Raw genomic sequence first — 25569 nt, 5'->3', positions numbered from 1 at the left:
CATTCCAAGTTTTCTGGAATCAAGGTTATAGCATGTTGTCATTATAAAGTACTGTATTCAACACATACGTTTGAAATAATAAACAATAATATTTAACTACATGCTACTACATGCAACTTGAATTCATAATTATAAATAGTGGTACAAGGTGGGTGAAGTAGGGCCCTTTACTTTTTTCTATATCCTATTTATCATGTAATTAGAATTCATACAGAGAACTAAGAATTTACCACCGCCTCCTTTAAATGAGGTTACCCTCAGTTTCCCTATACATACAACATATACCCACAGCTTTTGATGTTGTCAATTTAAAAGCCTGAAACGCATTGTGTATTTATCCGTACCCAAAGTATTTTTAAGCAGAAAACTAGCTCAAATGAAGCGAATCAACATGTCGGGGCTCCTCTCATCATCGCCTGTGCTCCACTGTGACTGTCTCTTTAAGAAAATGCACTTGCAGCCATTTTCTGCTCTTTGTGTGGGGTGGATTAGCACCGGGTTGGTACTGGGCGAAACTAGAGCATCAGTCGACATAGAAGACGTGGAAAAAAAGAAAAGAAAAACCTAGGAAACATTGGCTCGCCGTCGCAGACCGCGACACGGTCCGCCCGATTTAGTTTGTCGCCGGACGGACATGCAATTTTCAGGTATGTGGCAAAAAGTAGCGATGGATGCAGACGCAGCGAAGAAGATGAACGGGGCTGGTGATGTGCTTTGGGTAGTGATGATGGCTGGAGACTGGAGTGCTGTTTTTCCCCCCCTTCTTTTTATTTTGCCTCCTTTTCGCATTTCACATCCTTTCCCTTTACTTATCTGTCCGTGCGCAAATGTAACAATAGGGGGATCCTTGTAAATAGGAGGGACTTGATTGGGATCGAGCGCCCCGCTTTATCGTGGATAATTGTGGCACATGAATGGGATCCCCGTTAGCTTACATCGGCATCGTAGCTCACGCTGAGATGGGTGGGGTGAGGAGAGGGTGCCTGTGTGGCAAGTGCACTGATGAATGATGGAGCACGTAAGGCTCCACGGTTTTCTGAGCTGATAACAACCGTTTCGCTGCACAGACACAGAAAGATGTCGAAAAATAACGTTTTGGTGTTTCAGATTGCTCGATTTCACGACGATGCTCTGGCTTTTTAATTTTTTTCCCCCTTAAAGGTCCTCTCCCCTCTTTCCAATCGACTAACAGGCCACAGCACGGCCAGATGCACAGGATTGTTTCACAGCTATCACACCAGCAGGCAGGCAGGGCCGTTACTTGTGCTCAAATGACAGGTTCACCCACTTCCGTCTCAGACAGGCTTAGTCTAAACCCAGATGTTTTTCCTTTCCATTTCTCTCCTACAGACGAACCTGCCAGTTTGGGTAGAAATGTAAGCCTGCCATTGCTGCAGACTCTCTGAGCTGTAAATCTGTATGCCAGACCCTCACCCACAAGCAGTGATGTAATGCTTGAATCTTGATGCTTTGCTTCTGCTAACACTAAGGATTGCAAAATTAAAACCACAATGAAAATGAAACCCGGTGCCATTAATAGTCAGGTAAAATTAGGATTGTTTTTTTTTTATTTTTTAAAAAGAGTCTTCTTTAGGTTTGTGATAGTTTTACGGGAAAACTTCACATTTTTGACTGACTAAAACGATAAGATAAAGTAATCAATTACTGGCATTAGTAGCATCACTGCTTGATTGACATTTATTTACAGATATACATTCCAATGAACCCAGAGTACCACGGCACTAAAATCTGTTAAGCAAAATGTGTTTACAAAAACTACAACATGCATGTAACATACACATATGTCAACAACGTACATGTAGTGTACATCTAATGTCAACAACTAACAAGTACACGTAATGTCAGCCACATACACGTAACATACACGAAATGTCAACAACATACATATAATGTTGTTCATTTTTCAGGTCAGGTACTTCACCTACATTTATAATTTGTAAAGATTTGACTGGTATTAAAAAAAGTTCCCAAAAGCTACATAGATGTTAATAATCCTGGTAACATAGACAGTTTACATAGTAAGTTACAGATTCAATTGTGTCTAAGAGGGTTAATACGTACATATGCTACGATCATTATATAAGATAATAATTAGTTGCAACTCAAGTGCTAACATTACTGAAGTGAATTCAAGGTTGGTTTCTACGAAAGTTGGCTTACTGCCACCTGAAGTGAAAAACCATCAAATCATTTACTGTGAAGTCGGTCATGGTCATGTTTGTCATGCTTTAAAATTAGAAGAAAAAACACATCTAAACACCACCACAGCATCCCGCTATTATTGTCACAGAGAGATGTCTGAACTGCTAAGGCTAGTTACCAGCTGTATGCCAGGCTAATGTGGTCTAAACCAGTATACAGCTAGAAATGGAGCTGTCTAAAACATCCCTGTTTGAACCATCTGCTGAGAATAAATCATGAGTGGTTAAAATTGACTCATAAACTCATCTCATCCCCGTTTCTCCTTTTAAGAGCTATGCTGTGAGTGCAACCAGGCAGTTCCCTTTAACGTAAAAGGGAAGATTGAATTATATCCTTTAGCTTATTATCTATTTTGCTTTTGGGTAGTGAGGGGGGCTGGAGCCTATCCCAGCTGTCATAGGGCAAGAAACAGGTTAAGGCTGATTCTTGACATGAGACACCTACAGTCATTTTAGAATCACCAATTAACCTAAACCCAAGCATGCCTTTGGGTTAGGGTTAGGTAGCTGGAGTAACTGGAGAGAACCAATCAGAAAAGCCCCAGATTGGAGTTCAAACCAGACATTCTGTCAGTGAGGCAATAGTGGAAACCACAATACCAATGTGCTGCTTTCATACCAGTTCCATTCTATTAAATTGGTTAAAATTAATATTTAAACATCCTTATATCTCCAGAGTTCTTCAGAAAACAGTATATTAAGGAGCAACTGAGTAGTCCGTTGTGAAAGATGTGTTGGAAGCAGGAAACTGGTCAACAGTAAGAACTTGCAAATGCCAAATTGTGATAGCTAGAAGACTAATTAAGGGCACCTCCTAAACAGAGGGCTTTGTGGGGTATTCCTGGTGTGCAGTAGTTAGTGCCAACCAAAAACTTGGTGAAACGGCAGTTTCTTTGTCAGGTAACAAGGCTCGTTAATGCTTTTTTTTGGAAGGAAAGGCTTACTTGTGTGAAGAGCTGAAACACAAATTGCTGGAAACTTAATTCCGGCCATGATGCTGACCCCTGTTTGTGCTCACAGGAAGCATGTGAGCATTAAAGTGGCCAATGGTGGGCTGCTCTGATTAATCATCATGTGGTCGGCTATATGTGTGCAGTGTTTACCTGGGAAAGCTATATAGGTCCATAAGCTAGAATATTGGAATAAGTCAGTGTGATCATCAGGAAAGCATTCTGCTAGGAAACCTCGGGGTCATTATCACTCATGTGAGTTTCATTTTTCCACTTATCACCTACCTAAACATTGTGGCAGACAACAGCATTCAGCACATTTTCTCCTTTAGCAGAACAATTTGCTCTGCAAGAGTCCGATTTGTTGATTAGGCCTTCAGATTTCCGAGATCTAAATCCTGTGGGATGTATCCAAAGAGGAAAAAACAATATGTGCAGGTCCCACCTCACAACTGTTACTTGCCCGAAACAGCTCAGTGATTCAGGGTACAAGTACAACTATTTTGCAGTTGACTGATTTGAGAAACACCGCGAGACAATGAGTCTAGATATAAATAACGAACTAGACAAAGAAAAAGGAAGCAGCGCAAGCTGTTGTGGAACTGTAGCAGTCAGATGAAGTTATTATTATCACCACTTACAAATGTATTTTCATAAAGTTGCCAACATAAATACAACTAGATACACCTGGTTTACTTTTCGTTTGCTGTCTGTACTTTCCAAGCTTGCTGATGGTTATGCGAGGCATGCTCTTGTTCTTTCCCTAGTCTATATTCATCTCTGCAAGCATGACATCACAGAAATCATAAGATGAAAGCAGTTTTTTTTTTTCTTCTTCTTCTTCTTGTGCTGCTTTCAGAAATGACAACCAGCCTGTGAAATACCTCAGCCACACACCGTCCCCTGCACAGGATGCTCTGCACAGACGCTGCTGGGACGCACATTTAGCCGCAGAGTTAGTTGGTGTCGCTGAACGTTTTCTAAATGATCGCATGCGTGACTAAATGCTCGAGATCCGTATTGTGCCTGCCTTCAATGCTGATCACATATGGTCTTATTGCGTGTATTACAAAGCTAGCCTTGGGTGGGAGATCCCATGGAGTGGTGCGAGGCTGGAGTTGACACACTTTCTCTCACTTTGTCTTCCTCTCGGGCAAGATGTATTACACAAAGGCCTAGCAGCGCAGAGTGGTCATATTTTTTTTTATTATTTTTTTCTGCCTGTTACATCATGCTCCATGTTCTGACTGCATCTCATTCCTTTCCTCTGCTTTATTCATGATATTCTGGGATCTTCTCACCACCTCATTGTTTAGTGCTGTCACGAAGACATCAGACCAGAGCTCTTCATGTATAGAGGCTGCAGTTATAACGTGAACTCGGCGGGGGGGAGGGAATATTACTGTGTGAGTTTTGTGAAGCGAGTTGTTGTCTCGTTGCCTCATTTGTCCCTCTTTGGTTGTTCTACTAGGTTTCCAAGTGCCCAGAAGGGAATGAAGGGGCCCTTTTTGCTGGGCGAAGATGCACATACACACAGAGACTGACAGATAAACCTACTGTTTAACAGAGCCCTGTATAGGGTGGGAAAGTTTGTTCAGCCAACCCAGGCTTTAGAGCGCGTCTGTATTTGCATGCACAGATGGGAGTTTAGCAGCACTGAGCGCGTTTGTCTGCCCGACAAAGCCCCTGTAGCGAGCTGCGCGTTTCATTTTCTGTATGCCGAATGGTTATAAATAACCAGCCAGGTCTTAAAAGAATCAGGCAGTGTGCGCATCCAGGTTGTAAAGCAGCACAGCAGTGTAAAGAATACAGGAAACACTCTGTTCAAGATGACAAAATCCTCAGACGTTTAAAAAAAGGGGTTTCTCACACACACACACACACACACACACACACACACACGTGTAGAGTATAAGTTGGTACACAACATCCTTGATACACTGCCGGCTTTTATCTGTTTCACAACCACCGTGTCCACATTAAACGTCATACTTAAAATTATGGAACAGAAACAAAAAGAGCAGTTAAAGGGCGATAGCGCTCAGCAAATGAGTGGTACTCTATACCATAATGGAAAATGATGTCACCGATAATCAACTAAAGAAGCGGTTATTCACACAATAGCAGAAACGGGAAGTGGAACAACCTACATTTAGCATCCAGTAATCATTATACTTATCTGTGTACGTGTTTACGTGTGTTGATCATGGTAAAATCTGATATTGATGAGACCCGCTGTAGCTGGAAGTACTGCAATAGTGACAGAAGGTTGGTAGTTGTTGTTTTGTTTTTTTTTTCCTTTTGTGGTGTTGTAACACCACAACATACACTCACGAAACTTTATGGGTCTTTAGTTCAGATCAAAATAAAGGTTGAGTTTTGAAAGCCCGTGTGGTCTGATCCACAAGCGCTAACTAAAGAGGCCAAGTGGCCGTTTACCCACTTGTGCCACATTCTTTTTTTTTTTTTTTTCTTCTTCTTCTTCTTTATTTTGTGTTGCAGTGTAAACTGTATACAGAGCTGCAGCACCCATATAAAGTATCTTTACTGTGTGTGCATATATTTTGGAAGCTGGGTGAGGTCTGAGAACTCGGTGCTGTTTGACTGGTGGCCTACCATGTGAAAAAAATGTCACAGTCTGATATGACAGGAAACCCCACCCACTTTCTATTCAGATCATTTGTGATCATTGGTTAAGCCTGCATATGCGACCATTACCGATGACCAAGAGCCGGCGAACTCATTATGTAGGCTTCTCGTCACAAAATGACGGTTTTGCAGATTCTGCATTTACTTTAAAGTTGTCCCGTCTTCCCATTTCCCACTGTTGGAGGATTTTATTTTTCAATTTCCCCTCTCTTGTATTTTGGTGTTCACACTTTCCTCTCTGCTTGTGCTGGCTGTGACTGTGTAGTTTTTAACGTTATCCTGCAGTGTGAAATCGTAATCATGCATTCATATATACCACCTGATATTTATTTGAATTGATAAAAAAGTACAAAGCTGCCAGCAATTTGAGAGTTTAACAGGAAAGCAGATTTTGCCAATGCCGCATTTACAAGATAACACGTTTTTGTGTTTGCTGTCGAACTTTCACTGTTTTTCGAAGCGTTTTCTGCTTTTTGCCAGATCAATGGCATTTTCCAGGTCTTGGCATTTCATGAATTATGCTCTTCAGATATTCTTCTAGTCAAGCAAAAAGCCAAAAAGGAAACTGCAAGGGGCCTCTTCCCCTTTCTTCCCCCCAAGTGATACAGGTGCAGGGTGAATGCACACACTTTCTGCACCAAAACAGGGCTTCATGGGAGGAAATGAAGTTGTCTAGACATACTAAGACAGTGTCTGGTGTATGTGTCCTTTAACCCTGCAGTATCTGACTATAGAATGCATTTGAATTGCTAGAGTGTAACCTGCTTATTCATTTTTATCTGTTTATTCAGTAATTTCTTGATCAGTTGTCCCCTGACTTTTCTGTCCGATTGAGACAAGCACCCCAGGTTCATTTTGCTGCACAGTATCACGTGTCAGTTTGGGTTTTTTGTATCGAGGACACCAAATATTGATATTTTATTATTATTATTTGAAAAGAAACACATACATGAAAATACTCTGGAGATACTACTCTACTAATAAGAGGGCTCACCTCCTGATATAATATTACCTTAGCAAAATTACAATAAATCAGGCCAAACAGAAAAGACACATTTAGCTTGACAGAGTGTATAATTGACCCCATGCAACCGTAGACTGATAGCAGACTTGATTCTGTGTTATGGCAGGTTTTACTCACAGTTTAAAAAACGGTTACTCACAAAATATAACTTTAAGGATGTAATTTACAATTGAAAAAGGTAATAAATGGACTGAGAGCTTAAAGTGTTTTATACAACATGCCTCATTCACCCATTTATACAAGCACTTTTTTCTAAGCTCTTTCTATGTAAGTGCTTTGATGCGCCAGAGAGCAACTTGGGGTTAGTATCGTGCCCAAGGATATTTGGCATGCAGACTGGCGGAGCAAAGATCGGAGATCGAACCACCAACCTTCCCATCAGTAGATGAGAGCTACAGCCACCCCAAATTGCAGTACATGTCAGTGCAATACAGAGCCTATCCGATTGTTAAGTGATGACGTGACGAATCCTACTTCCGGACCTAAAGTAGTCTGCGTTTAATATGGCTTTTGTGTTGTTAACATGTTTAATGTTATGTATTTTCTTCTATTTAATCTCAAAAAGCTCCTAAAACAGTCAGTAATCACTGTTGACCTCCCTCGGCTTTTATTACCACTAATCATTTATTTAAGCTCAGTTTTTAAAACCTTAGGATGTAACTACAGCCCAGCCCATGCAGCAGTATATGAATGACTAACCTCGTATTGTGGATGGATTATCTCAGTTGTTCTCCTGGCTGAAGTTTGGTCCTTTTACAGCATCCTGCCATGCGATTACATTTGTTCCTGACCACCGAGAACACTCACGTTAACTTTTATCGAGTGGAAAAAAAGTTAGCTTGTTTATATTATGCTAACATAGCTGTGTCACTAGCGGTCACGTAGCACATCATTATATACCAGCTAGCCAAACTTCAGTAACCCTACAAACGTCACTGCTGTTTAGTTTTCTGTCTTCATTTATGCTGGAAGTGATAACAGAGCTGTACGTTTTAATTTGTTTCCAAAACCCCGCAGTCAGGACATGCTATATTGTATTTAGATGGAAGCTAGCGAGCTAACTTCCTGCTAACTTCTAACTCCGTTAAATGTCATAAATTCCGTTTTCATGGATGCCTGGATGTTAAACTCAATTGTTACACCTGGTAGAGCAGAACGCTGATCATTTTATTAAAGATGAAAGACTTTAGACAGTTTTTCAACTCTCAGTAATGCCATAGTGATCGTTTGATATATGGACCTGCAGCGGAGTTTAGGCCCAGACACGGCTAGTGACGTCAGACTTAACGACCGGATTGCAAAAAGTATTGTGTCGTGACTGACCAAGTCATTTTCACCTGTAACTTTTTGACCCGTTTGCCGACATATATGTGTAAAACTGCAGTAGGAAGTACTCGTGTGAGACCTTCTGTTTTGGGAATCACAAAAGCACTTTTCCTCCTTTTTGCGGTGCCTCTTTAACTCCTATCTTTCCTTCTGTTTTCTCTTTCTATGTCAGCCTGGGGCGTTGTTTGAGTGACACCTCGTTACCATGACGACCCACGTGACCCTGGAGGATGCTCTGTCCAACGTGGACCTGCTGGAGGAGCTGCCGCTCCCGGACCAGCAGCCGTGCATTGAACCCCCTCCCTCCTCTATTATGTACCAGGTACGCACTGGTTCACAGTGCCGCCACCGCTGCCACCTACCATCGTCCCCAGCTGATTGGTCCTTTTCAGTGTACAGTCTTTTGACCCCTTTTTGTCTCTCCTTCGGCAGGCAAATTTTGACACCAACTTTGAAGACAGGAATGCTTTTGTGACTGGCATCGCCCGTTACATCGAGCAAGCCACAGTCCACTCCAGCATGGTGAGACCTGCGGCGCTGGTTACTAAAATAAACACCACGGGATTGCTCTCCATTCCACTGTTTTTTTTTCCTTTAATAGCTAACTAGTGAAATTCAGTCTTTTGTGGTCTCAACTCAGTAGTTTTTGTTCCTCTTTCAGTAAAATCAAAGCAGACTGTGGGAAGCAGCCTCGTGCCCTTAAAGAGAGCCTCGTTTCATGTGAATTGATTATCATTTGGCTCGGCCTGTGGCGGGACACACATAAAAATAACGCACGCACACTCTTGCAGACACAAATTCCACTCACACGCTGGTGAATCAGAGAGGCAGCCGAGCACTAAATGGCTCACTAAACATCCCTCCCCTGATTGTGAATGAACAGAGAATGTGATGTGACTGTCGAAGAGGGGAAGTGAGAGCTTTATTTAACCGGTTCAACGAGGAAGTCACATTCAGGTTGAGGCCAGGCTATTTGGGGGCACTCGTCCTTTAGCCGCAGGGATGGAGGAATCTGTCTTTCCTATTTCTGAGAGGATGAAATGTTTCCCTGCTAAAATATTTATCAAGTCCTGCAATGTGGGTTTAATCTGAAATGTGTGATGTGTTTAGTAGCTTTGCAGAATGTCTGTTACTAAGATATAGTACCGTGTAAAGGTATTCACCCCCTTCCAGATATCTTTTTAGATATCTTTTATTTTATTTTTTTGCTTATTTGTCACACTTCAAACAGATGTTAATGTTAGACAAAGATAACCTGAGTCAATACCAACTGCAGTTTTTTAGGGAAGAAGAAGCTATCTAAACCTACCTGACCCTGTGTTAGAAGCAGTTCTCCTAAACTTCCCCTAACTGTGCCACAGCAAGAACTGCAATCAAGTGTATGCAATAACTGGCAGTGAATCTTTCACCTCAATGTGGAGGAATTTTAGAGAGCTGTTTTAAATCAGGCACATCAGAGGGTTTTCAAGCATGAACGGCCTGTTTAAGGCCATGCCAGAGCATTTCAATTGGGTTTAAGTGATTAGGCCACTCCAACACCTTTATTTGGTTTTTGGTTTTTTTTGAGCCACCCAGAGGTGCTCTTACGGCGTGTTTTGGATCATTGTCCTGCTGTGTATCCCAAATGTGCACAGATTGATGGCTGGACATTCTCCTTCAGGATTTTCTGGTAGAGAGAAGAATTCATGGGTTGAAGTCATCCAGATCCTGAAGAAGAAAGCAGCCTCAGTCCATCACACTACCTCCACCACTGCGTTTGACTGGTGGTGTGATGTTCTTTATATGAAATTCTCTCTTTGATTTTACACCAGATGTAACGGCACTCAAAGATTCCACAAAGTTCAGCTCTCTTCTTGCCAGCCCACAAAAGATTTTCGCCTCGAAAGTCTCGGAGATCATCAATCAGAATCAGAATACATTATTGATCCCTAGGGGAAATGATTTTGGGTACAGTGCTCCAGGCTTTTTTTTGGCAAATGTAAGACGAGCCTTTGTGTTCTTTGTGGTCAGCAGTGCTTTTCACCTTGGAACTCTCTCACAGGTGACATTCTTGCCCAGTCTCCTCTTGTTGAATTTTAAATCATGATCACCGACCTTAACCAAGACAAGTGAGGCCTGCAGTTCTTCAGGTGTTGTTCTGGGTTCTTTGGTGACCTCCTAGATGAGTGATCGATGCGCTTTTGGAGTAATTTTGGTTGCCTGGTTTAAAGTTTTGTCTCCATTTGTGGATAATGGCTCTCACTGTGATTCACTGGAGTCCCAAACCTTTACAGATGACGTGGTAACCCGTCCAGACTTCAGTGTTTTACATCTGTTCTTCATTTTATTAGAGATCAAAGCTTGATGAGTTGCTAGATGAGATTTTTGTAGCCTGCTTCAGTTTGTTAGAGAGGTTATAGTTAAGTGTTTTGTTGATTCGAAAGAGCTGGCAGTAATCAGGCCTGGGTGTGGCATGTGAAATTGAATTCACAGTTAATTAATGAGTTAACAGTTAATGGGGGAGGGGAGGTTTTCACAGAGGGCCGGGTACGGTTGGGTCATTTTTATTTTTACTGTTTTAATGAATAAAATCATCATTTAAAAAAATGTATTTTGCATTTACTCAGGTTTTTGTCTAATAAAATAATTAGTTTGATCATCTGAAACAAAAAAAATGTGGCATGTGCAAAAAAGAAGATGGGAAATACTTTTTCACAGCAATGTAGATATAATCTTGAGCTTGTTGAGGTATCTAGTTCTGGCGTGACTTCAGCTGTGCATGAGGAATTAAATGTCTTTGTTCTGTTTATTTCTACAGAATGAGATGCTGGAGGAAGGACATGAATATGCTGTGATGCTTTACACATGGAGAAGCTGTTCCAGAGCCATTCCCCAGGTTAATGATCACTTCCTTCATGTCCTCACATCTTAACCTTTAGATCTAATGCTAAACCATCATAACAGAGTTTTATTCAAGCTGTCACACTGTCTTTTCACTGTAAGGAACAATTACCCAAAAAAGGCCGTATGAAATGCAGATGTTGCCAGGCTTGAGTTGTGGGTTGGTAGTTGGGTTGCGTAACTTTGCACCTTTTAGCCACTGAACCAGAAGCTCAGCTGCAGGCGGTGGTGATTCTACAGAGCAGAAACAACACCGCCTGCAGCTGAGCTTCTGGTTCACTGACAGCTGTATTTTTAGCTATAAATAAAAAGGGGGGGGGGGAGAATCAGAAACCACCCTGTTACGTAAAAAATTCAAACCGAATTGGACTGCAAAGCATTTGCCTTAACAAAGGGGTGCAGTCACAAGTTCAACACAGTCAGGCTTTTTTACATTAGCTGGCTCGATGAAACCTTAAACCCCAGTCAGAGGCATTGCAGCGGGTGGTTGTCGGCTTTTTCTGTTTGTTCAGACTTTCTCTGTGCACGCTCACATAAACTGACCCTCAAGTGCTGCCCACTTAACTCCCAGAGGAACATGTGAGAAAAGGAAATATAAAGACTATTAAAAGAAAGTCAAACTTCAAACACTGCAAATAAATCAAGGTGGGAGGATGCTGTAAAAAATCATTCAAATGTAGCGAACTTGTATGTTCATATTGTCCTACTCAGTGTGCCCTCAGTGATGCTGTTTATGGCTAAGTCGCTCTCGCTACAGTCGGGACTTACTCTGTCCTGTATTCTGAAGATGTGGAAATTGTGGCCAGATGAGAGTGAAATCAATTTCACACATTGGATATTCTTAAGCATTAAAAGTCTACAAATTGGCCGATCGATTCACTCATCTTTGTCCTGTCAGCTGCTGGACTGAGCAGCAAATTAGGACCACGCAAGCTGGACCTGCTCAGCGTTCAGTGTTAGTTGCCATGGCGATGTAGACGGGTTAAAAAGAGAGAGAGAAAGAACTCTAACTTTAAACTGAGCATACCTCACTAATCTTGTTTCCTAGTACACCCCGCAGGTCTGCAGTGTGACCTTAATGATTTTATTGTTACATGTAACAAAGTTCCCCAAAACTGACGTTTACAGTTTTAAACGAAAATGTTTAGTAATCGCGATTTTTGGGAAAACGGAGCAAAAAGATGGGAGTGGGGTGGGGTCGTGGGGGATCGGAGCAGCTAATATGTTACCTGGGGGAAAGTATATGTGGTGCATTGTTGCTGTGAGATCAGGCTGTGTGATGGCACCATCTTGTGTCTGCTAGGTGAAATGCAACGAGCAGCCCAACCGAGTGGAGATCTACGAGAAAACGGTGGAAGTGCTAGAGCCCGAAGTGACCAAGCTCATGAAGTTCATGTACTTCCAGGTAAGATCCTACTTTAAGATTACATAAACTAGATCAATGAAACTCTATGATAAAGCACTAAACAGACCAACGTATGTTTATGTCTATAGAGACAAAGGAGGGTTTTTAAACATTTTTTATGCATATGTATTCATTATTAATAGAGCTGTTGATAATCAGTTGGTTTTGTGTTTGTTTTTTATCAGAGGAAAGCCATAGAACGCTTCTGCAGCGAAGTGAAGCGTCTGTGCCACGCCGAGAGGAGGAAAGACTTCGTGTCTGAGGCCTATCTGCTCACTCTGGGCAAATTCATCAACATGTTCGCAGTGCTGGACGAACTGAAGAATATGAAGTGTAGCGTCAAAAACGATCACTCTGCCTACAAACGGTAGTGAACCCTAAGTAAAGAGATTCAAATGTACGTTTTTTGTTTTGTTTTTTTCTCACGCTGCAGAGCCAAACTAACTTTCCTCTCCTCTCCTACCTCTAGGGCAGCTCAGTTCTTGAGGAAGATGGCTGATCCCCAGTCCATCCAGGAGTCTCAGAATCTCTCCATGTTTTTAGCGAACCACAACAGGATCACTCAGGTCAGTGCGGGGATTATGCGTGGCTAATAAAAGACTATGACTTAGGTTCCATCTTTCTTTTGTTTTTTTTAGTGCATCTTTGTGAAAATAGACATTTTAATTGGGGGTTTATTGCAAATACAATTAAATATCCTGGTGATAGTACAGCAGGTGACTTGGATTGCTCCAGGATAATGACTTGAGCGAATGAATGACTCACAGCTGTACTCAAGGTGTCACAGAGCTGCTGCCTGAATGTTAGTCAGAGCAGAGGAGCTGTTATGTAATTAGTGTGGCTGTTCTCACCTAAATCAGCCTTTAACTTGCTGAACGCTGACCCAACAGGAAGTTTCTCATTGAAAGTCTGCTTATTAAGATTTAACAGCTGCCGGGGTTACGGCTCAGTGTATTGCTGGTTTTTGGTCCTCTTGAATTGTGTTCGATCTTATTTTATTTGTGTTGTTGTTGATGCTTAATCCCACGTACGCACAGGGTACAGTGAGTCCTCCTTTCTTGTGTTGTCAGTGCATTACTGTTTATCTAAAGGTGACTTGTTGTGTCGCGCTTTTTCCGTGCAGTGCCTGCATCAACAGTTGGAGGTGATTCCCGGCTACGAGGAGCTTTTGGCAGACATTGTCAACATCTGTGTAGACTATTATGAGAACAAAATGTATTTGACGCCTAGCGAGAAACACATGCTACTTAAGGTAAGCACGCGTTTGACATCGTTATCTGCCGCCAGCTCGCAACATTTCGAAACTATCTCTTTCTGGCGTCTTTTTGTCAATTTGTCTTTTCCCCTTCCGTTTCTTTTTGACAGGTTATGGGCTTTGGTCTGTACCTGATGGATGGGAATGTGAGTAATATCTATAAACTAGATGCCAAAAAGAGGATCAACCTGAGCAAGATCGACAAGTTCTTCAAAGTAAGGGCTTTTAAGCGTTTTCTTTTTCCCATTACACGCTTTGTTGTGTTTATCCCACGAAGTGAGGCATTCACTCTTGTTTCTCAGCTGCAAGTGGTGCCGCTGTTTGGAGACATGCAGATCGAGTTGTCACGCTACATTGAGACGAGCGCACACTATGAAGAAAACAAGTCCAAGTGAGCAAACCCATCCACCGGTGTAATTTACAGAAATCTGGATGTTACTCTTCTTTTTTTTTTTTCCACCACTACAACTACAGGCCGAAGTAAAATTCCTTGATGACCAAACTCCCACACACTCCCTCCCAACCCTCTTTTCCCATCTGTGCCCAGGTGGACGTGCACTCAGAGCAGCATCTCTCCGCAGTACAACCTGTGCGAGCAGATGGTGCAGATCAGGGATGACCACATCCGTTTCATCTCCGAGCTAGCGCGCTACAGCAACAGCGAAGTGGTGACCGGCTCGGGCCTGGACAGCCAGAAGTCAGACGAGGAGTACAGGGAGCTGTTCGACCTGGCTCTGAGGGGTCTGCAGCTGCTGTCTAAGTGGAGCACGCATGTCATGGAAGTTGTGAGTAAAGCGTGGGATTGATTGCATCCCTGTGTGGGTAGGGAAAATGCTTTGTGGGGCCGTCAGTGTGAATATGAGTGGGTTTTGGACGTATGATGTGGGTTGTTTTTTTGCTATTTATTGTTCTGGCTTTGATCTAATTATAGCTCTCCTTTGTTTCAGTACTCATGGAAACTGGTACATCCCACGGATAAATTCTGTAATAAGGACTGTCCAGGCACGGCGGAGGAGTATGAGCGAGCCACACGTTACAACTACACCAGTGAAGAGAAGTTTGCCCTGGTGGAGGTCATTGCCATGATCAAAGGGCTGCAGGTAAAAGATTATTGAAATATGAGTAGCACTCTCACTGATGTTCACTATCTGGATATTTTTTTGCACTTCAGCTGAGTGCATGGTTTGACACAAGCATAGTTTTCACTAGTTTATTTCCAAAAATGCAACTTGCACAATTGACATTAAAGCGGCATTAAAATTAGGTGATGCAATAAACGATGTTATGTGTCCCAAAGGTTCTGATGGGCCGAATGGAGTCTGTGTTTAACCAGGCCATTAGGAATACCATCTACGCAGCTCTGCAGGATTTTGCCCAAATGACCCTTAGAGAACCTCTGCGCCAGGCTGTACGCAAAAAGAAGAACGTTCTCATCAGGTACAAAAATGATGCAATCACAAATGCATCCGTTTCTTTTGTTTCAGACTAAACAACAGACGAAGTATTTTTACATTTTTCTGCAGCGTTCTCCAGGCCATTCGAAAAACTGTCTGTGACTGGGAAGGAGCCAGGGAACCTCCAAATGACCCCTGTCTGAGGGGTGAGAAGGACCCGAAAGGCGGTTTTGATATCAAGGTGCCTCGTAGAGCCGTCGGACCCTCCAGCACACAGGTGAGACGTGAAACGGACCAGGGTGCTTAAAGAATGGTGTTCAGTCTGTAGTGAAAGCATTTAGATCTGCATGTATTATCTTTGAAACTACTGAGATTTTTAAAGTAGCTTAACTTCCTATTAGCAGTTGCAAAACCTGAAAATGTACATGTGGTGTGAGAGTTGCGTGAGTTATGCTGCACGGTGTTCCCATTTAAAAGAAACTGACACTGTTTGGAGTCTGATACATTTTCATGAAGGTTATGACTTTTTAAAATACATAGATTTGGGGTGTGGGTTTGAGTAAAGGTGTTATCTTTAAATTAGAAATGAAGCTTTCTCTCAAGTTACAGTGGTCCCTCGCTATAACGAGGTTCACCTTTCGCGGCCTTGCTGTTTCGGGAATTTCTTTGTGCAATTTTGCATGCTTTTTTTTTTTTTTTAACAGTGCATTGTGTTCTGTTTCCCGATTGGCTCTAGACTACTGTCAATCAGTCTCCTCCGTGCCGTCTGTCCTGTACAGTACAGAATGCGTTCAGCTTGTCAAATTTACATAAATCTTTGATCGCTAGCAGTGTGACTCTGAAGTGCTGCACTGTATGTTTGTAAGTTTATCCCCAACAAACGCAAAAATGTTGACAAACCATTTTGCAACGTCAAAGGCAGTGGAAGATGCTAACCATCGCACAAAACGTTATACTTCTGGACATGCTAAAGGAAGGTAGAAGTAACTGTATTTTTTGGATTATAAGGCGCATTAAGTGAAACAAGACAGACAGATAAGTCAAACTTTACTCAACTCATTCTTCTTGCTTCCTCTACTTCCGTACCATTGATTCATTAATATTGAATTCTCTTGCAGCTGACAGTCGTGTTTCATAAAGGTTTCAAATGAGTAATAATGGTCTGTCACATGAGCTTTTGTCCACTCATATTCGTCTGATGCAATGAGTGTAAAAGTTATATACACTACTGTTTAAGCATATCAGTTGTTTAAATGGAAACATTTTATTATTTCATAAAAAAATTTAGCATATTTTGAATGTGATGCCATCACCAGTCTCAAAAATGGCAGACCATCTGCTCTTGGGTGCCCATGATCTTTGGGCCCCTGAGTGGCACTGCATTAAAAACAGGAATGATTCTGTCATGGAAATCACCGTATGGGCCCAGGAACACTTCCAGAAATGACTGTCTGTGAGCACAGTTACTATCTGCAACCTGCTATCTGCAGGTTAGAGTGCAATCATGCAAAAAAGAGCACGATCCAGAAGCATGTTCTCTAGGCCAAAAGTCATTCATAATCACCGAATAAAGGTTTTGTGGTCAGATTAATCGAAGTTTTTAATTCTTTTTGGAAAACACGCACACCGCGTCCTCCAGACTAAAGAGGAGAGACACCATCTGGCTTGTTATCAGCGCTCGGCTCTAAAGCCTGCATCTCTGTTTCATCTGTTTGTACATTAGTGCCTGTGGAAGTGGCTCCTTTTTACACTTCTATACTGGCTTCATTTTTCACCCAGGTTGCTGCTTGGTAAAAAGGAGGTTTCCACTTTTTTATATTTTAACCTTTGTCTCTCTCCTCCACAGCTGTACATGGTACGCACCATGCTGGAATCCCTAATAGCAGACAAGAGTGGATCCAAGAAGACTCTGCGGAGCAGCCTTGATGGACCCATAGTCACAGCCATAGAAGACTTCCACAAGCAGTCCTTCTTCTTCACACATTTGCTCAACTTTAGTGGTAAGCTGGAATTCTGAAAGTTCAAACAGACCAAGTTGTCAAAGGAAAAACCAGAAGAGAAGTGAATGAATACTCCACAGCATCAGCTAACATTATTAACAGCTTTTACTCTTGCTTCCTTTGTGAGGCAGAGGAAGAGCAATGAGAGCAAACATTGCTAATGCTTGCCAATCTTTTCTGCCATTTCTTTCCTTCTTCCTGCCACTGTCCTGTCACACAGAGGCCCTGCAGCAGTGCTGTGACTTGTCCCAGCTCTGGTTCAGAGAATTCTTCCTGGAGCTCACCATGGGCCGCAGAATCCAGTTCCCCATTGAGATGTCCATGCCGTGGATCCTCACTGACCACATCCTGGAGACCAAGGAGCCTTCCATGATGGAGTAAGAAGTAGATCAGTTAAACACTCATTGATTATGACTTTAAAAAAGAGCAGTATTTTAACTCCCACTATCTCTTCTCAGGTATGTGCTGTACCCTCTAGATTTGTATAATGACAGTGGCTACTACGCTCTCACCAAGTTCAAGAAACAGTTCCTTTATGATGAAATCGAGGCTGAGGTAAGTTCTAATAGCCACCATTAGGAGTATTCCCATGGAAATTTAAAGGGATAAATCTAATCTAATAATCCTCAAAGACCCCACACACCCCCAACACGGACTGTTCACACTTCTGCCCTCTGGGCGGAGGTTCAGAAATGTGAAATCCAGAACATCCAGACTCAACAACTCCTTCCCCACTGCCATCAGACTCTTGAACTGCTGACCCATTTTTGAACAGTAATAATATATATATTTTTTTGCACATCAGGCCATCTTGCATATTAAGCCAGCATATTAAGCTATAGCTCTTTTGCACACATCTCTGTTTCAAATCTCCATATTCTGTCTCCTTTTCTGTCTTCATTTATTTGTATTATTTGTATTTATATGTTCTATTTCTATCGTATATATTTATCAGCATCTGTGGGTGTTCATTGCACAGAGAAATGCCTTTTTCTCTCGTGACACATGACAATAAATACTTTGAATTGAATCTAATAACCATTTTCTTTGCTTTGTTCTCAGGTAAACCTCTGCTTTGATCAGTTTGTCTACAAGCTAGCAGATCAGATATTTGCCTACTACAAAGCAATGGCTGGAAGGTAAAAAAAGAAAATGTGACTTTAAAAAAAAAAAGTATTTTAGAGTTATTGGCAGATATTGAAGCGCTCTTTGCAGACTTTACAAACTCATATGCCATGTGTTCTTCAGTGTCCTCCTAGACAAGCGCTTCAGAGCTGAGTGTAAAAATTACGGCGTAATCATCCCGTATCCTCCATCAAACCGCTACGAGACGCTGCTCAAACAGAGACACGTGCAGGTAGCAGAAACATGAAAACACATCTGCTGTATCTGTATTTATTTAACCACCAGTCTGACTTTCACACTGTATTTTTCATCAATCCCTGTTGTCTCACGCAGCTGTTGGGTCGCTCGATTGACCTGAACCGTCTGATTACCCAGAGGATCTCTGCAGCAATGTACAAGTCCCTGGACCACGCCATCAGCCGCTTTGAGAGCGAGGATCTTACCTCTATAGTGGTGAGCTCAAACATCAGGGAAACTAGTGAAAATCGTCAATCTATTTTTGTGTCCTGTGCGCATCATCCTTCTCACACTGCATGTCTGGACAGGAGTTGGAATGGCTGCTGGAGGTTAACAGGCTAACCCACCGCCTCCTGTCCAAGCACATGACGCTGGACAGCTTTGACGCCATGTTCCGCGAGGCTAACCACAATGTCTCCGCCCCCTATGGACGAATCACTCTCCACGTCTTCTGGGAACTCAACTTTGATTTCCTCCCCAACTACTGCTACAACGGGTCCACGAACCGGTCAGTTTCACGCTGTTGTTTTGCAGGAATATATTTTATTTGCTTTTACCTTTTGTGTTTTTTCTTTACCTTTTTTTCGCCTCCCTCTGTTCAGCTTTGTACGGACGGCTATTCCCTTCACCCAGGAGCCTCAAAGAGACAAGCCAGCCAACGTACAGCCTTACTACCTGTATGGGTCTAAGGTGCGGTACCATCTGTGATATTATAGTAAAGACTTGTAATTTTTTGTGTAAAGCAAACTTCCTCTTGCTTCAGAATAACATTGTGTCTGTTTCTTCTTTCCCTCTCAGCCTCTCAACATTGCATACTCCCACATATACAGCTCCTACAGAAACTTTGTTGGCCCGCCTCACTTCAAGACCATCTGCCACCTCCTTGGTTACCAAGGCATCGCTGTGGTGATGGAGGAGCTGCTTAAGATTGTCAAGAGCCTGGTATTTATCTTCATTTTCCATCCTGAAAAGCATGCTGTCCTCCCCCTCAGTGTGCTGGATCCTCACAGTTATTATTCTCCTTCCTTTTTGTGCCCTCTCTTCCCCTCGCCTGCTGTGAACTATCCATCTTCTCTGTCACTTTACAGTTACAGGGCACCATACTGCAGTATGTAAAAACCCTGATAGAAGTCATGCCCAAGATCTGCCGCCTACCGCGCCACGAGTACGGCTCCCCAGGTGAGTTTATAATCCCCAAAATTACAATGAATGGAGCACATTTTGTTGCGTTAACATTTCCACATGAGCTGTCTTTGTTCGCTTTGCTTAAATATGATTCTTTATTTGACTTCAGGTAAGTCAAATTAAGCCGTTTTTGAATAAGGGGGCAATCAGAGAAAAAGAAACTAAATGGTCTGCATATTGGTTGGTGCTTTGACCGACATAAACTTGAAATTTGAGCAATACCTGATTGATTGCTGTGAAATTTTGTACCACCAGCGTACCACAATTTTAGTTGAAATATATCTGCAAAATTAATGCCATTCTCATCAAGCTGTGTACCAAGCACGAGTTTATATGTCAAGTATGATAAACGGGCTGCGGATTAGCACATTCAATATGAGATTTTTATCATCGCAGATCATTTAGCCTGAAAACCACAGCGTCAGAATAACTTCACACTACTTTAATGCACTTACAGTACTGTGCAAAAGCCCCTCATTTAAAAAAAAATGCTTTGCTTTACTTTCTTGAGCAATTGTTCTGCACGCTTTTTGAGGATGCATCAGAGTTTTGCTTTGAACGTTGGACATGTTTTGTTTGTTTTTTGAGCCACTTTCAACAATATAAAAGGCGCAAAACAGAGAACTTAGCAGAGAACCAATTTTAAACTGTATCTTTAGGTGCTTTGTTACCTGCCTGTCACAAAAAGGCAAAAAGACACTTTCATAGCTGAGTCTGTGAAAGTTGCCAAAGAGAACACAGTTTGACAGGCATAAAATAGTGTTTTTTGCACAAATTAACTGATTTCCAAAGAGCTCTTATCCAAAAACTTGTTATATCTTAACATGGTGTGTGGTTAAAAAAATGAGGAAACTAGAAAAGTGGAGAAAAATCCAGCAACCAGACCTGACACTGCAGCTGAGAGCATGCGTCTGGCCTTTCAGTTGAGTCATCTACTGTTGAAGAAGGTGGTCAAACCAAAAATTGGCTTTCAAGCTTGTTAGAGATCTATACACTGTGTTTTTGCCTCACATAGTAAATTTTCATTTATGTTTTTACATGTTTCAGTTAATCACTGCACTTATTTTCCTATTTTTCGAGCAAAATATAAATAAACAATGCATGGCTCAAGGCTTTTGCACAGTATTCTTTACATAATGAAGAAATATGAAACAAAAGTGCTGTAACAAATGTGCACTAACTATTTATAGCTGGTTATAGGTACAGATATTTTATTTATTTGATGCATAGCACAGCAGTTTAAGTCACATTTTCCTCCAGGTTCAGATATCGCCGCTCACTATTGGAGAAAGTCCTGCACAGACTGCCTCTCTGGCTTCAGTCAGATCTTGGAAACATTCAACAGTACTGGAATAAGATTCAGCCATAACTTGGAGAAAGCAGTACAATTCTAGATAACAACATATGAACCACTACAAAATACAGTTAGGAACACGACTGTTCTCAGCCATTTGGGTTGTGCACAATGTCCAATTAAACCACAAAAAATCCTCTACCTGCCTAATTCTTTTACATCTTTGTGCACTCCGTGACCTGCCTTAATGCATTTTGACTAGAGCTGTGGTTGCAGATTAGAGGCAGTCAGATGGAATATCCCTAAGAGGAGGGCTTAGTAATCTGTAGATTACTGATGTTCTGTACCCTGAGGTCTGTACCTGGCTTACTGCCTGTGATCTCACTGACAGCAGTTAATGATCCTCTTGTCCTCTGCTGCGAGGCTCCGATGCTCAGACCAAATGTGGGTCAGAGAGGCCGCATGGACCCGCTGACATCACCGCATTTCATCCCGCTAGCAAGAGATTATCAATGACATAACGAGATATTAGCAGGCGCTTGCTTCCTAGACTGTAGGAGAGTATAGATGTTATCAGCGTATCTTTAAAAATGCAGATGGAGCGCCGTATCACACCTGTCTTTTTCTCCATCTGCCATTCCAGGCATCCTGGAGTTCTTCCACCACCAGCTTAAGGATATCATTGAGTATGCTGAGCTAAAGACGGATGTCTTCCAGAGCTTAAGGGAGGTGGGAAACGCCATCCTCTTCTGCCTGCTCATCGAGCAAGCTCTGGTAGGACTTTTCTCTTTACAAGTGTCAAAATCCCATAATGCTTTAATGTGATTATTGCACACCCACGCCCCCCCCCCCCCCCCTCCTCTCTCTTTTTTTTTTTTTTGTTTTGTTACTACTGCTTTCTCAAAGATTCCTCTGATAGCTCTGTCTGTGGTCTCCGAGCACGCTCAGTAAACAGGACCACTGAAATGAAGTTCTCTTGACTGCCTTGTTTTAATGTGGGTGACCAACAAACCTGGGTGCCTGAAGGTTTCCACCCAATTTGTGGTGTTGATTCACTCGCTAAATCAAACACCACGGTCAGAAGCCATCAGGCTCCCAGTCCACACGCCCCAAAGTGTTTAATCTCTGATTGTGTGTGAGGGTTTTTTACGTTTCTGAAATACAATTCTGTTTTTCATTACACGCTGGCAACTACCACAGGTGGTAAGGATTCAGGTCTTCCTATTGGCTACCAGAAAATGACAGCATGACCAAATATGTTTGCTCTTTTATCTCTTGTTGGTTTGGGCTGCTGTTTTCTGTTGTTTCTCTTTTTTTCCGTGTTAGTTTGACACACACGCAGTTTACCTTCAATTAGCCATGGAAGCAAAAGCACTGAGACATCTTTCATTTTTTTAAAAAGAATGAGGTGAAACTAAAAGAGTGTTTGAAGAGTGCACCTAAGACGTATGCAACAATTTGTTGCTTCTGCTTCACCTCTCCGACACGTTTCACGATATTCACATTGCAAGCTTTCAGTAATCTTGCAGGAAATCAGTGAGACAGACAATCAAGCTGCATTTGTCACAGGAAATGTTTTTTACATTGAATCATAACTATTTTAGAAGGTGATCGCACATTCTTGTGCTAAACTCTGCACTTTTGCCTCCATGACTGTCTTTTACTTCTGGGCACTTGTAATGCCTGTACGCTGCCCAGATCTCACTCTTTTCTTTTCTTTTTCTTCTTTTTTTTTTTTACCATTTCTGTCTGGCTGCACTTGCTTGTGCGTCTACTAAAAGCCTAGTTGTGTGTTGTTTGTCTCTTAAGTGTGCGTTCATTCGAGTGCGTGTTGCATGGCTTTTTCTTCTAGCCGGTCCCTTTTCTTTCTTTCGTTTTTTTTAGCCGAGGTCTCGAGGTGCTGCTCCTCTGCTCTTTCTTTGATTTGTACCTTGTCGTCTTGACAAACAGTCACCACCACGATCGCTCTGACCGCTTGAAATTGCTCCTTAGTCTCTAATGGCAAAAAAACAAACAAAAAACCACGCACTGAGCCACGTGACATTTTCGATTCATTAAGATGTTTGTAAACTTGACCTCGAGCCGCTAAACCCGACTAGATGGGATTTTGTGCTTAAAGTGTTACAAATTATAATCCTTTTAAAATTGGCCTGTCATCATTGCTTGATAATCGTAGCATCATTATCCACACAGCCAAACTCTAATTCAGTTATCTTATCTCCCCACTCTCCCTAAGCCTGACATTGTGTTGACTAATCTGTCAGCACAGACCTGTGGTTCGGAGCTCGTGTTAGGCATTCAAAAATATGTCTTTAAAACACTTAAATTAAGAAGTTCAGCAAAAAGCCGCCTCATGGCTGTCTGCATGCTTTGTCAGGGCATCCGTAGAGAATAACAGCGGGCGACTTCCTGGATTAAAATGAGCTGTTTGTCTGTGTTGTGCTTAAATCTCAGTCCCAGGAGGAAGTGTGTGACCTGCTTCACGCCGCTCCCTTCCAGAACATTCTTCCCAGAGTCTACATCAAAGGTATACAACAAGTTTGGAAGCGGTGAATTAAAAAGCAGACGGGTGCAAATTACATTACTCACAGTTTGAAGTTTGGGATGATCTGAGAAGCATTTTTCTTTTGAAATACGTCCGCAACTGTTGGTATTTGTGTGCCGCACAGAGGGAGAGCGTCTGGAGGTGAGGATGAAGCGGCTGGAGGCGAAGTACGCCCCTCTCCACCTCGTGCCTCTAATTGAGAGGCTGGGAACCCCGCAAGTGAGTTCAACATCCGCTCTGATGGGCATGAAAGCAGACCTGAAAGGACATATTTATAGTCTTGCAGCTTAATCATGCGACCCCTTCCTCCTGCTTTTCTCAGGCGTGTTTCATTGTTAACTATTTATTGATTATAAATAAATAATTCAAGGGAACTTGCACAATTTTCATAGCTGGTCTTCAAAAATTTTTCTCTTTAAGCTGCCAATCTTTCCCACAATTTTCTAAATTCTCTAAAGACTTTTTAGACTTTTGGAGGGAAAGTTTCTCTTCTCTCTCCTAGCATTATCCTTTAAGCTGACTGACTTACACTAGAAGCCTGCGGATTTTCAGAGGAGGAAAGAAAAAGCTGAGTAATCAGCTTTAAGTTTCTAGCAGCAAGCGACAGAGGAGGATAGCAGTGGCAAAAATCCCCTGGCAAATTCTCTAGGAAGTGAATGGTCTGATTTCTCTTTTAGATTTTCATCCTTGAGCATTCTGCCTGTTTTCTTTTTTACCAGCAAATTGCCATTGCGCGGGAGGGAGACCTGCTGACCAAAGAGCGCCTGTGCTGTGGCCTTTCCATGTTCGAGGTCATCCTAACGCGAATCCGCAGCTTCCTGCAGGATCCGGTGTGGCGCGGTCCTCCGCCCACCAACGGTGTGATGCATGTCGACGAATGTATGGAGTTCCACCGCCTGTGGAGCGCCATGCAGTTCGTCTACTGCATCCCCGTGGGCACGCACGAGTTCACGGCAGAGTAAGTGACACCTGGCAAAGAAAGTCATTACTTGCAAAGCACAGCAGCAAGCGACAGTAGAAAAGTCATTCAAGGGAAGTCTGCAGTTATCAGCAAACTAATGGTAGATTCCAAGAGTGTCTGTTGACCTCGGCTGCTTTATGGTGAAAATTAAATTCCCCACAGCCATGTGTTGATGGCTTCTGATGGCTGTTGATGTATTTTCCTTTTTTAAGCTAAATTTGGCCTGCTTTGTTTTATTCTTTGGGTCCATTTTGGTGCAGATGTTGATATGACAGGTCCAGCAGTATTTTTCTCTTCTGATAAAAAGGTTAAAGTTGGCAAATCAGAAGAGAAGTTAAAGGGGTGGAAAAGTTTTGGGAGAAACTTTTTCAATACACACTATGTGACTTCTTTAGTTTCTTCCCCTTAATTAATTTTTTTTCTATCACTGTGCTACACACCCTTTACATCACCCTCCTTGAATAAGATTGCTGAAAATAAGTTGAAAGGGGCGGGCTGTGTATATGTGACAGCAGTTTGGACCCAGACAGAGGGAGGATTTTTCCATGGCGCGTTGCTCCCTTGTGTCGCCAGAGCAGCTGGAAACATTAGAGCGTTGTTGCATCATTGTTTTGCAGACTTGTCACATCTCGAGTTGTGCATCACATAATGAAAGCGCACCCCTCCGCCCCCTCCCCGTGTTGTTTGTGCTCGTCCTTACAGGCAGTGCTTTGGGGATGGGCTGAACTGGGCCGGCTGTGCCATCATCGTGCTGCTGGGACAGCAGCGTCGCTTTGACCTCTTCGACTTCTGCTACCACCTGCTCAAAGTCCAAAGGCAGGATGGCAAGGACGAGATCATCAAAAATGTGGTGGGTACACGTTATCTGCTGCGTATCCTCAATTTTGCCTTGTTGCTGAAGACTTGCAATTATAAGTCCAAAAAATACATCCCTTCTTTTCTTCCGTAGCCGCTGAAGAAGATGGCAGATCGCATCAGGAAGTACCAGATCCTCAACAATGAGATATTTGCCATCCTGAACAAGTACATGAAGGCAGTGGAGACGGACAGTTCCACTGTGGAGCATGTTCGCTGTTTCCAGCCTCCTATACACCAATCCCTGGCTACCACTTGCTGA

The 25569-nt window shown here is 42.4% G+C and overlaps 1 protein-coding gene across 1 annotated transcript; it reads left to right on the top strand.

Annotated features, from left to right (window-relative positions):
* Positions 1-533: 533 nt before the first annotated feature.
* cyfip2 (cytoplasmic FMR1 interacting protein 2) lies at positions 534-25569 on the top strand. The gene is made up of 30 exons (XM_085368970.1): positions 534-647; positions 8344-8493; positions 8604-8693; positions 10969-11046; positions 12355-12456; positions 12642-12823; positions 12926-13022; positions 13580-13708; positions 13822-13926; positions 14014-14102; positions 14259-14496; positions 14659-14811; positions 15009-15148; positions 15235-15382; positions 16952-17105; positions 17326-17482; positions 17564-17660; positions 18168-18244; positions 18354-18462; positions 18564-18683; positions 18776-18975; positions 19070-19157; positions 19266-19409; positions 19556-19646; positions 21590-21720; positions 23401-23473; positions 23616-23710; positions 24211-24449; positions 25155-25302; positions 25402-25569. The coding sequence occupies exons 2-30, from the start codon at positions 8377-8379 to the stop codon at positions 25567-25569; spliced, it is 3759 nt and encodes a 1252-aa protein (XP_085225096.1). The 5' UTR covers positions 534-647; positions 8344-8376.

Source organism: Diplotaxodon limnothrissa, linkage group LG2 (assembly GCF_057381915.1).
Source record: "Diplotaxodon limnothrissa isolate DT_005_m linkage group LG2, D_limnothrissa_male_GT1.1, whole genome shotgun sequence".
Taxonomy (NCBI): domain Eukaryota; kingdom Metazoa; phylum Chordata; class Actinopteri; order Cichliformes; family Cichlidae; genus Diplotaxodon; species Diplotaxodon limnothrissa.
The sequence above is the reverse complement of the archived record's forward strand: the minus strand, read 5'-3'. Positions and strand labels throughout refer to the sequence as shown.